The sequence below is a fragment of the Pseudophryne corroboree genome, chromosome 2 (genome assembly GCF_028390025.1).
Source record: "Pseudophryne corroboree isolate aPseCor3 chromosome 2, aPseCor3.hap2, whole genome shotgun sequence".
Classification (NCBI taxonomy): domain Eukaryota; kingdom Metazoa; phylum Chordata; class Amphibia; order Anura; family Myobatrachidae; genus Pseudophryne; species Pseudophryne corroboree.
The window spans coordinates 577,217,075-577,229,915 of NC_086445.1; the positions used below are offsets into that span (position 1 = coordinate 577,217,075).

At 44.9% G+C, this 12,841-nt stretch overlaps 1 protein-coding gene across 3 annotated transcripts in view; it reads left to right on the forward strand.

The window, feature by feature from the left end:
- LOC135036672 (protein argonaute-3) overlaps positions 1–12,841 on the forward strand; it is a 239,215-nt gene that overhangs the window by 91,573 nt on the left and 134,801 nt on the right. For all 3 annotated transcript variants that reach the window (XM_063954469.1, XM_063954470.1, XM_063954471.1), the window contains one exon: positions 10,742–10,950. In XM_063954469.1, coding sequence (XP_063810539.1) covers positions 10,742–10,950 — 209 coding nt within the window. The remainder of the gene's footprint in view (positions 1–10,741; positions 10,951–12,841) is intronic.

A 12,841-nucleotide genomic window follows, 5' to 3' on the forward strand; every position in this document is an offset into this window, starting at 1 on the left:
GAACCGGAGTGGTCTCTTAGGAGGGCTATTTTTCAGATTTCTGAAAGGGTTGCAAGGACTGAGCATGCAACTCAGGTATTGCAGTCCTCTATGGCAGTATGGTCCGATACTGCTCCCTCGGGGACCCCTGCTGTACATTCTCACAAACGTGCTCTTGCCCAAATTATGCAGGATAACACGGATACGGATTCTGACACAGCAGACGGTGATGGGGATGTGTCGAGGGGGACGGCATCACTTGCTAAGAGTGTACAGTTGATGATTGAGGCCATGCGGGATGTGTTACATGTTTCTGACACACCTCCTGAGCAGGTTGAGGAGGCCTTTTTCACAGACGGTAAGAAAGCCCCTCTCACCTTCCCGGCATCCACGGAATTAAATGCTATATTTGAAAAAGCCTGGGAAAACCCGGAGAAAAAATTCTAGATCCCTAAAGGGGTTCTGATTGCTTTTTCCTTCCCGGAAGATGATAGAAAAAGATGGGAGTCCCCACCTATAGTTGACGCCTCTGTCTCTAAGCTGTCAAAACAAGGTGGTCTTACCAGTCCCGGGATCTACCACGTTGAAAGACCCGGCAGATCGAAAAGTGGATGCTACGCTCAAATCCATATACACGGCTTCAGGGGCTATACTGCGGCCTACTATTGCCTGTGCATGGATTTCAAAACCTATAGCAAAGTGGTCAATCGCTCTGCAGGAGGACTTGACTACGATGGATAAAGGTGACGTTGATTTATTTTTACGTAACATACAGGATTCTGCAGGGTTCCTGGTAGAATCCATGAAGGATCTGGGTTCCATGGCTGCGAGGATCTCCTCTATGTCCATCTCGGTTTGCAGGGGCCTGTGGCTGCGCCAATGGTCTGCGGACGCGGAATCCAGGAAAAGTGTGGAGAGCCTACCCTATACAGATCAGGCTCTGTTTGGGGAGGCGATGGATGCGTGGATTGCCACGGCTACCGCGGGTAAGTCTCCTTTTCTCCCCTCAGCTACACTGGCTACGAAGAAGCCTTTTACTCCCAACACGTCACAGTCCTTTCGGCCCACTAGGCCTAGAAAGAACAAGCCCCCTCTCACCTTCTTTAGAGGTGGTCGTGCCAAATCCAAAAAGCCTGCTCCCGCAGGTTCCCAGGACCAGAAGCCTGCTTCTGGTACCTCAAAGTCCTCAGCATGGCTGTGGACCGCAAAGCCTGGAGTAAGGTCAGGTGGGAGCAAGACTTCGGCATTTCAGCCACATCTGGTGTTGTCTTGCCTGGACCCCTGGATACAGGATATTGTGTCCCAGGGGTACAGGCTGGAGTTTCAAACTCTCCCACCTCACCGATTCTTCAAATCAGGCATGCCGGCTTTGCTGGCAGACAGAGCTATTCTACTGGTCGCTATCCGAAAATTTATAGTGTCCGAGGTCAATGTTCCAGTTCCACCTCATCAATTGACCAAAGGTTACTATTCGAATCTTTTTGTGGTACCGAAGCCGAATGGTTCAGCAAGGCCAATTCTGAACTTTAAATCTTTGAACCCTTATCTCAGGGACTTCAAATTCAAGATGGAGTCTCTGAGGGCACTTATCTCAGGACTGACAGACGGGGAGTTCCTGGTGTCCCTGGAAATCAAGGATGTATACCTCCACATTCCCATTTGTTCGCCGCATCAGGCTTATCTCAGGTTTGCACTGTTAGATGATCACTATCAGTTTCAGGCACTGCCGTTCGGTCTCTCCATGGCACCGAGGGTCTTCACCGAGGTGATGGCAGAGAGGATGGTTCTCCTCCGCAAGCAGGGATTGAACATAATTCCATATCTGGACGATCTGCTGATCAAGGCATCATCCAAGGAGAAGTTGTTAAGATCCATTGCTCTCACGACGCATCTGCTCAAGGAGCACGGTTGGATTCTGTACCTTCTAAAGTCTCATCTGGAGCTGACAAGGAGGCTGTCTTTCCTGGGGATGATCCTCGATACGGAGGTGCAGAGGGTGTTTCTACCGGTGGAGAAAGCGTTGGCGATTCAAACCATGGTCCGGGATGTCTTGAAGCCTTCCAGGGTGTCTGTTCATCAGTGCATCCTCCTCCTGTGGAAGATGGTTGCCTCCTACGAGGCTCTGCAGTACGGAAGGTTTCATGCTCGATCCTTTCAACTGGATCTCTTGGACCAGTGGTCGGGATCTCACCTACGCTATGAAGGCCCCAACAGAAGAATTTCAGCTGGGTCGATTTCTGCACTTCCTACAGTCAGGAGTGACTATGGGCCTAAAATTGGGATCCATTAAAATCCAGATTTCGGCCCTGTCTATTTTCTTTCAAAAAGAACTGGCTTCGCTGCATGAAGTTCAGACGTTTGTTAAGAGAGTGCTGCATATTCAGCCCCCTTTTGTGCCTCCAGTGGCACCTTGGGATCTCAACGTTGTGTTGGATTTCCTAAAATCACATTGGTTTAAGCCACTTCAGACCGTGGAGTTGAAATATCTCACGTGGAAAGTGGTCATGCTTTTGGCCTTAGCTTCGGCTAGGCGTGTGTCAGAATTGGCGGCTTTGTCATGTAAAAGCCCCTATCTGATCTTCCATATGGACAGGGCAGAATTGAGGACTCGTCCCCAATTTCTCCCTAAGGTGGTATCAGCGTTTCATTTGAACCAACCTATTGTGGTGCCTGCGGCTACTCGGGACTTGGAGGCTTCCAAGTTGCTGGATGTAGTCCGGGCTCTGAAAATCTATGTTTCCAGGATGGCTAGAGTCAGAAAAACTGACTCGCTGTTTATCCTGCATGCACCCAACAAGCTGGGTGCTCCTGCTTCAAAGCAGACTATTGCTCGCTGGATCTGTAGCACGATTCAACTTGCACATTCTGCGGCTGGACTGCCGCATCCTAAATCAGTCAAAGCCCATTCCACGAGGAAGGTGGGCTCTTCTTGGGCGGCTGCCCGAGGGGTCTCGCCTTTACAACTTTGCCGAGCTGCTACCTGGTCGGGATCAAACACGTTTGCAAAATTCTACAAGTTTGATTTCCTGGCTGAGGAGGACCTTGAGTTTGCTCATTCGGTGCTGCAGAGTCATCCGCACTCTCCCGCCCGTTTGGGAGCTTTGGTATAATCCCCATGGTCCTTACGGAGTACCCAGCATCCACTAGGACGTCAGAGAAAATAAGATTTTACTCACCGGTAAATCTATTTCTCGTAGTCCGTAGTGGATGCTGGGAGCCCGTCCCAAGTGCGGAATTCTGCAATACTTGTATATAGTTATTGCTTAACTACAGGGTTTTTTGTTCTGAGCCATCAGTTTAATGAGGCTCAGTTGTTGTTCATACTGTTAACTGGGTATAGTTATCACGAGTTGTACGGTGTGATAGGTGTGGCTGGTATGAGTCTTACCCTGGATTCCAAATCCTTTCCTTGTAATGTCAGCTCTTCCGGGCACAGTTTCCCTAACTGAGGTCTGGAGGAGGGGCATAGAGGGAGGAGCCAGTGCACACCAGATGTAGTACCTAATCTTTTCTTTAAAGAAGTGCCCAGTCTCCTGCGGAGCCCGTCTATTCCCCATGGTCCTTACGGAGTACCCAGCATCCACTACGGACTACGAGAAATAGATTTACCGGTGAGTAAAATCTTATTTTTTTTGTTGGTGCAGCAGGAGCCGGACCACGATCTTTGGGCTGCACATTTTGTCAGCCATAAGCTTGTTATTGAATTTATTTTTATAGTCTTGCGTTTTTGAGCGCATTTTCTAAAAAGCGTCTTACATGCACCTTAGAAAAAATCGCTCCAGCAACTCTCCGCTGGGTCGCAACAACGCTTACCCACCTGTACAGTGATGTTTCGGCTTGCATCTGTGTAGGATGTACTAGCAAGTCCAGCTGACGTTATCAGGTTGTGGCCGGAGCACGGAGAGCAGGTAAGGCATCGGTTCCACTTAGCGGGGGAGATGCAAGACAGAGCTGTACTGTTTCGGGAGGGAGACTACCGAACATTTGCTGACGCAGCGGCCACCTCGGGTACACCAACACTAGGCCCCAGGGATCATAAGCTCTAGGGATTAGTATGAGGCCGCGATCCCTAGGGTTGATGTCAGCAGTGGGGAGTAAGACGCTCCCCTGGTCGCCCCTTTCCCCGGTTCATGACCAGTTTCCTCTGAGTTTTCCGCCATGAACTGATTTCCCGCATCCCTCTGTGACGCTGTGTATCTAAAGGACCCAGTCGCAGCATAGGCGGCTGTGTGGCTGGTGCATCAGTGTTCACTTGGGAGTCTGTGTTCACTGTAGGTTGACTAGGCGGTTGTGTACACTCAGCATTCGCTATACGTATTGATCGATCCTGGAAGCGGGGTGAAGTCTCCCTGTATCCCACTCTCCTGAGCCGGGTGATACAGCACTAAGTGTCTACCTACCATTAAGTACGAGTAGCTGGATAAGTGCCTGATGCATATGAGTCTATAAACTATTGCTGCTGTTTGTTTTGCTGTGCGACTGAATACGTTTAAAGTCCTATATAAGGTTATGTGGTTATGTTTCTCCTACATACTTGAAATGTATCTGTAGTTGAATATGTGCTCATATTGCTTATTATACTAATGTATAACCTGTGGCTGATTGCTAGTGTTATTGCTGACTTTACTATTTCTGTCTGTTTCTGTGTATTCCGATCCTCAATGCTGGGGCAAAGCAGGGAGGGATTGGATTGTATGTCACTTTAACAAGTTTTAAAGTGATTTCAGTCACAAATTGTGTAGTTAATAGAGATGAGCGGATTCGGTTTTACTCGGTTTTACTCGGTTCTCAAAACCGAATCTTATTGGCTATCCAAAACACGTGACATCCGTGAGCCAATTAGATGCCGTTTTGAGAACCGAGTAAAACCGAGTAAAACCGAACCCGCTCATCTCTAGTAGTTAACACTGTACAGGTGTGTGATTTGTTTATCATGTCTAAGAGAGGAAAGGGTGAAGAGGATACACTCTCCACCAGCAGCACCAACACTCATTTCATGTTTGTCTTGCAAAGCTGGGTTAATCTCTCAGGATCTGGTTCAAAATGGATTATGTGCAAATTGTTTCAGCTTTCACTAAAATCTCCTGAATAATCCAAAGCAGGCACAGGCTCAAGTTGAACCCCCATGTGCTTCTTTTGCACAGACATTATCCAATATAGCTGAGCGGATAATGCCAGCTCCTATACCAGGGATAGGTTTCATACAACACTTCCCCCTAGGGCTTATCACATCCAGTCCAGGAATCTGCAGCCTTTCAACAAAAACAGGTTGAAAGGCCAGTGGAAAGTAAATCACAAATAACATATTCACAGTCTACACATGTTTCAGATGGGGACTTGTTGGAGGATGAGGACTCATCACATGATTGCATATAGAGACGAGGATGAAGGTCTCGCCTCATTGGACATACCTGAGCTAATTAGTGCTATGAAACCATTCTATCCTTAGAGGAAGCAGCAGAGCTTTTGTTAAAATCTAAGGCAGGACTGAGTTTCCCGGGTCAGAACAGCTGATGGAAATTATGCAAGTGGCTTGGGTAACACCCAGTAAAAAGTTTAGCATTCCAAAGAAATGGATTTCTTCCGGGTCTTTTGGTGTTGCTGAGCTCTCCGGTGCGTTCTTTCTTTTTAAGAATGTTCCAAACAGTTGATTTGGCCACACCTAATGTGTTTGCTATCTCTCTGATGGGTTTGTTTTGATTTTTCAGCCTAATGATGTCTTGCTGCACTGATAGTGGCAGCTCTTTGGATCTCATATTGAGAGTCAACAGCAAGAGATTCCAAATGCAAATGTCACACCTGGAATCTACTCCAGACCTTTTACCTGCTTAATTGCTGAGGGAATAGCCCACTCCTGTCCATGAAATAGCTTTTGAGTCAATTGTCCCATTACTTTTGGTCCCTTTAAAAAGTCTGAGGCGCATATAGAAACCGTTGTAATTCCTACACCGTTCACCTGATTTGGATGTAAATACCCTCAAATTAAAGTGGAAAGTCTGCAGTTAAAGCACATCTTGTTTGTTTCATTTCAAATCCATTGTGGTGGTGTATAGAGCCCAAACTATGAGAATTGTGTCGATGTCCCAATATTTATGGACCTGACTGTACATGGAAAGCTGACTCCAAGAAGGTTCTGGAGTCTCTGCCTTTTACTGGAGATATTCTTTTTGGTGAAGAATTAAACAATATTTTGGAGTCAGAAGCAGACTCCAAGAAAGTGAAGTTTCCCTCCACACACGCATCCAAGCCTAGATTTCCAGCTTTTTGTCCCTTTCGGACTCAAGGAACAGCAAAAGGAAAGGGTTATGGCAAACAATCTCAATCTGACAAGTCTGGTAAGACTAAAAAGCATTGGGCTACCAGAGGGCCGGCTCCCAAGCCAGAAGATAAGCCAACAGCCTGATGGTGCGGGCCTCCACCTGGGGGAGGTCGACTTCTTCTTCATTTTGCACAGATCTTGCAGCAGTCCACGAATGCCTGGGTGCAAGAAGGGATATCTCACGGTTATGCTTTTGATTTCAAGAAACACCCTCATCAATGGTGTTTGTTTTTTGTTTTTTTTAAATTTGTACCAGCCCATCTTCAGTGGAAACTAACGTCTGGGATTTGCAAGATGCAGTTCTGAAGTTGCTTCAGTCAGGAGTGATAATTCCAGTTCCACCTGCGCAATGAGGACAAAGTTTTTATTACAACCAGTTTCTGTTTCAGAAGCCAAATGGGTCGTTTCGGTCATACTTAATCTCAAAGTGCTAAACAAGTACATTTGGGTGCCTCGTTTTCATATGGAGATTTTACATTCCATTGTTTTGGCCGTAGAGCCGGAGGATTTTATGGTATCCCTGGATATCCAGGATGCTTACCTGCATGTTCCTATAGCACTGTCCCATTAGTGCGATCTCAGGTTTGCTATCCTCCAGCAACATTTTCAGTTTCAGGCCCTACCATTTGGACTGGCCACAGCTCCCAGAGTGTTCACCAAAATTATGGTGGTAATGGCAGCTTATCTCCGTCAGCAGGGGATAAGTATTTTTCCACACCTCGACGACTTATTAGGAATTGCTTCAGTGTCATCTGCAACAGACAATAGCTTGTTTACAGAGACACGGTTGGGTCATAAATTGGGCAAAGTCATCCCTCGTTCCATCACAATGGATGACTCACTTGGGGGCTGTGTTGGATTCGAGTCTTCAGAGAGTTATTTTACCTCTGAACAAAATATCCAAACTTCAGTCGAGGATCCAGGAGCTGCTACACAGTCAGAGGGTATCCATTCACTCAGCAATGCGTGTGATGGGATCTATGGTGTCGACATTCGACGTGGTGGAGTATGCTCAATTCCACTCGAGGCTTCTACATCGTCTGATCCTTTCCAAATGGAATGGGTTACATCAGACAATAAAAACGCTGATTATGGTCCTTCCTCTGGAAATAAAGAGTTCATTTTACTGGTGGCTACAGGCATCCCATCTGGACAAAGGGAAACCCTTTTGGATATCAGACTGGGAGGTTCTGACAACGGATTCCAGTCTTCAGGGCTGGGGAGTAGTGTCAGGAAGAAGTTGCTTCCAAGGGCAGTGGAACAAAGAAGAAAGTTGCCTGCCAATAAATATATTGGAACTTCGGGCCATATATATGGCACTCATTCAGGCAAAGGACATCCTTCAGGGGAAACCAGTTCAAATTCGCTTCGAGTAATGCTACGGCAGCGTACCCCAATCATCAGGGAGGAACTTGCAGCCAAAAAGTAATGAAGGATGTAAGCCGCACGTTAAGGTAGGCAGAGCTTCATCCTCCAGCCTTGTCCGCAGTGTTCGTCCTGGGAGTCTTAAACTGGGAAGCGGATTTTCTCAGTCGACACACCATTCATGCAAATTCTTTACATCCCAAAGTCTTCCAGACTCTGGTAGACAAGTGGGGGTTACCGGAGATGGATCTCATGGCGTCCCGTCAAAACAACAAAGTTCCTGAATATGGGTCCAGAACAAAGGATCCCAAAGTAACCTTCGTGGATGCCCTGTCAGTAAGATGGGACTTTCGTCTGGCCTATGTGTTTCCACCTTTTGCCCTGTTGCCTAGGGTGATGTGGAAGGTAAATCAAGGAAAGGGCGCCATGATACTAATAGCTCCGGCTTGGATCAGAAGGCATTGGTATGCAGATCTGCAGAGGCTGTCGATGGATGCTTCATTCCTACTCCCTCAACGCCCAGATCTACTGTCTCAGGGACCTTGTTATTACAAGCACCTGGATCGACTGTCTTTGACGGCGTGGCTCTTGAGACTTCCATCCTGAAAGCAAGAGGATTCTCACAACAGGTAGTTCAAACATTGCTCAGAGCAAGTAAACCATCCTCAGCTCGTATTTATCACTGAATATGGCAAGTCTATATTCACTGGTGCAGTGATCGGATATTTGACCCTAGGTCTTTCAGCGTTTCAAGAGTACTAGCATTCCTTCAGGCAGGAATAGACAAAGGTCTATGGGTGGCTTTCTTGAGAGTGCAGGTGTCAACATTAACTGTATGGTTTCAAAAGAAAATTGCTAACCAACAGGATGTTCGCACTTTCTTCCAGGGAATGCTTCACATCCAACCTCCTTTTGTTCCTCCTACAGTGCCTTGGGATTTAAGTTTAGTCCTAAAGGCGCTTCAAGTTGCTCCATTTGAACCAAGTGGATCTTAAATGGCTGACAGCTAAAGTTCTCTTTCTGCTGGCTATTGCTTCAGCTAGAAGGGTTTCAGATTTAGTGGCATAGTTATGTCGCCCTTCTTTTCTGATTTTTCACCCAGATAGAGGGGTTCTCACAACCAAATCTGGTTATCTTCCTAAGGTGGTGTCTAAATTCCAGCTTAATGAAGAAATTGTAGTCCCGGCCTTCCAAGGGCCAGACCTTTCTGCGGGAGATGCATCGTTGGACGTTGTCCGTGCCATAAGGATCTACGTGGATTGTACCACCGCCATCAGAAAGACAGACACTCTTTGTTCTTTATGTATTTCACAAGAGAGAATGGCCTGCTGACAAGCAGACCCTGACAAGGTGGCTTCAAGTGACTATTTCAAAAGCGTATTTTCAAGTTGATCTCCCTGTTCTGGCTCTCTGCTCACTCTACACGTAAGGTAGGTCCATCATGGGCAGCACAACGTGTTGCTTCAGCAGAACATATATGTAAGGCAGCCACATGGCCTTCCATTATCACATTCATTAGACATTATGCCTTTGATACCTTTGCCTCTCAGGACGCTGAATTCGGGCAAAGGATTCTTTTGTCCAATCAGGAGTGTCTCCACCACTAAATTTGCTTTGGGACATCCCAATGTTTATCCCGTGGATAACCTGTGGACCCTGCAGGAGAAATACATAGTTATGGTAGACTCACAGTATCCACAGGGATCCCACTCTGACGCACCTGATATGAGGATCCTTTCACCTACTAACCTGTTCCTTTTGTATGGAAGGGTGTGCATGTGTGTTCTTCTCGCCTGATTAGGGCTCTCTGTGATGCTCCTGCCTTGAGCTTTGGAAAACAACTGAATTGCCTGAGCCAAGAGGTGGGGATATAGGGCACTGGCCTATTGCATTCTGGTAGGACGAAAGCTTTGATTGTTGGTGCCAATCCGCCGACGCTACCTCATATCCCAATGTTTAGAAATACATTGGAGATAAACCCCTGGTGTTGTCCCCCAGCACACTTTCCTGGTGTCCCCCAATTACAGTTTCACTAGTATAGTAATATTTGTATATAGATTTTATCTTCCTTTTATTAACACATACTAAAACCTTACCTTCTGGCATTGTGCTGCCCTGGGATAGCTGGCCTTTGTCGGTTTGTGGGGTCTTACACCCCGGGCCCAGACAAAAAAAAAAAAAAAAAAAAAATATATATATATATATATATATATATAGTCTTTCATGTCTTGGTACAGGTACAGCTCAGTGTCCTGGTTTATCCCCAATTTCTAGCTCGGACTGCCCCCTCCCTTTCTTGCACCTGAATTGCATTTGTTAATTGATTTGAGCAACTTACATTTTGTTCTATCCCAATGTTTATCCTGTGGATACTGTGGACTAAGGAGAAATAGAGTTATCGACGGTAAGTCTACCATAACTACGTATTTTTCTGTACCCTTCCCCCAGATTTGTGCCTCGAGACAATCCTGTCTCGGAGGTATACAGACAATTCCTTTGACTTCATGCTTGGTTTGTGCTCAGACATGCATTGTCAAGTGTGGGACCTTATATAGACAGGTGTGTGCCTTTCTAAATAATGTCCAATCAACTGAATTTACCACAAATGGACTCCAATTAAGCTGTAGGAACATCTCGAATATGATCAGTGAAAACAGGATGCACCTGAGCTCAATTTTGAGATTCATGGCGAAGGCTGTGAATACTTATGTAAATGTGATTTCTTAGTTTTATATTTTTAATAAATTTGCAAATATTTCAAACTTTTTTCACGTTGTTCTAATGGGGTATTGTGTGTAGAATTTTGAAGGAAACAGTTAATTTATTGCATTTTGGAATAAGTCTGTTACATAAAAAAAATGTGGAAAAAGTGAAGTGCTGTGAATATTTTCCAGATGCACTGTATATAGCTATGTATATGTGTGTGTGTGTATGACATATGTCTTGTTAGCACTCCATTGCCCTCTGCTCTTCTAGACATGCGGGGATTGAGAGGTTATAGCAGCATCTTTGAGTTCCTTCTGGTTACATGTGTTGTCCTTCACATCTTTTTATAATTTTTTTTAAACTTTTTGCCAGGTGGATTTGGATGTAACATTACCAGGTGAAGGAGGGAAAGATCGTCCCTTCAAGGTCTCCATAAAATTTGTTTCTAGGATAAGCTGGCATCTGCTGCATGAGGTACTCACAGGGAGGTCCCTTCCTGAACCATTGGAACTGGACAAGCCAATAAGCACCAACCCTGTCCATGCAGTTGATGTAGTGTTACGACATCTGCCCTCCATGAAGTAGGTGGCCAATCTGAGAAAGATCTATTTGTTAAACTAACCTCAATGTCAAATACATGTCTAAATTAGGTTTGATATTTGGTGTTCTGCCAGAGGGGTAAATAGGAAACCTGTTTTTACATGTAGGATAAACACTGAATCTCTTGCCTACTGCACACATATACTGTACTGGTCAGCTTTGAAATACTACTGTATATTTTAGAATAGGCTATGCCACACCACCCTTACAACTGTTGTCTGTTGGTGTCTTTTACACTGATTCCATGCAGCACAAAATGTATTTTCCATTTACACACTTTGCACAGTGTAGATGTTCTCCTAGCTTTTAAATTGGCTTCATATTAATTTGCATTGCTTATTGCTGTTCTAGCAAAAATCTCTGGTGTCTTTACACCATGAGTTTATATAGGAGAAATTGCTACTCTGGATTCAGTATTTATAGCATTGAATGAAAGCCTAAAATTCTGAGGACCTCTTCTCAGCCAAATGTCTCTGGATTAAGAGAGGGGAAAGTGTTATTCAATAGAGGCAAAGGCTGGTCTTTCTGGTATGGTGAATTTGATAGGCTGGTGTGGAGTCACTTATACATATGATATTGTTTAACATCACAGGAGCTTTGCTTATAAGCTGAACTGTGGTACCAGCTGGCCTGCTCATGGGATGAACTATGAGTGTAGGAATAAAGATCGTAAGCTCCATTGGGGAAGAGACTGATGTGAATGGGAAAAAATAATCTGTAAAGCGCTGCGCAATATGTGTCCTCTATATAAATAACTGGTAATAATAAATAGAGTGGTCCTCCTATGCTTGCTTTTGAGGCACATGTTGGGATGTCTATTAAACAGAAATAATCATACTATTGTTGGTGCAAGGATATTTCCAGGGACTATTATTGCACTGGACTGGGACAGTGGAAGTTAAGAGCATGCTGCCTTTTGATTTTATGTATATGTGAAGATGAACATGAGTCAATACATTACTTAAGTAGAAATTCCCTTTTTTTTTTTTTTTTTTTAAATAAATTTTATTAGGTAAATCACAAGGAACAACAGGGACCAAGACAATCAAAATCTCAGTAACAAAAATAATAAAGTAGTTCTCGGATCAGTACAAAAAACTAACTCGTGATCCATTTTTACCAATGACTGTGAACGATGTTGTTCAGATGTATTGCATTGGCCCTGCAGCAGATCTAATAGCCACTATAGCTGCATATATATCGGCGCATGGTAGTATAGTGGGTGGCCGGTACACCTGCTGTGTGGGTCGACGTCACAGCTTGGTGGGCATTTGAATTCAAATGCTTGTCCAGCTGCATGACAAGGACCAACATACCAAGTGTCCGATTTGGTGTATACACGTGCCTTGATCGGCCACTTTGTTGGCGCGAAGGCGGGTCCACCGACATTTCTGTTAGGTGTGTACCCAGCCTAAGTAAGAAAAGAAAACTCAACAAGACAGTGAGGTAGGTTTAGAGGAGAAAGACTGATAAAAAGAGAAAAAGGAGGTAAGTGGATGAGGACAAGAAAGGAGAAAAGAGAACCCCTTAGGATAGGAACATGAGTAAGTCAATATGTTTAGTTGGCTATTACAAGGCAAAAAGGGATGTGGACGTGTTGAGGGGCTTACCAAGGGCTCCATATTTTGCCAAATGATTTGGAAGAGTGATCAATAATGCTAGTCATATACTCCATGCCATAATAATTGTACCAACTTCGGGATAAAATATACTGCGTAGATGGAGAAGCAGGTTGTTCAAGTCAGCAGCTAACTGGCAAGTCATGGCAGTGATTATATGACACATTCGTTTATTTTTGTGCCAAGTCAACGTAGTGAGGCCTAGAGGGAGGAGAATACACTTATATGGAATAATAATCTTCCAAAGATGTAT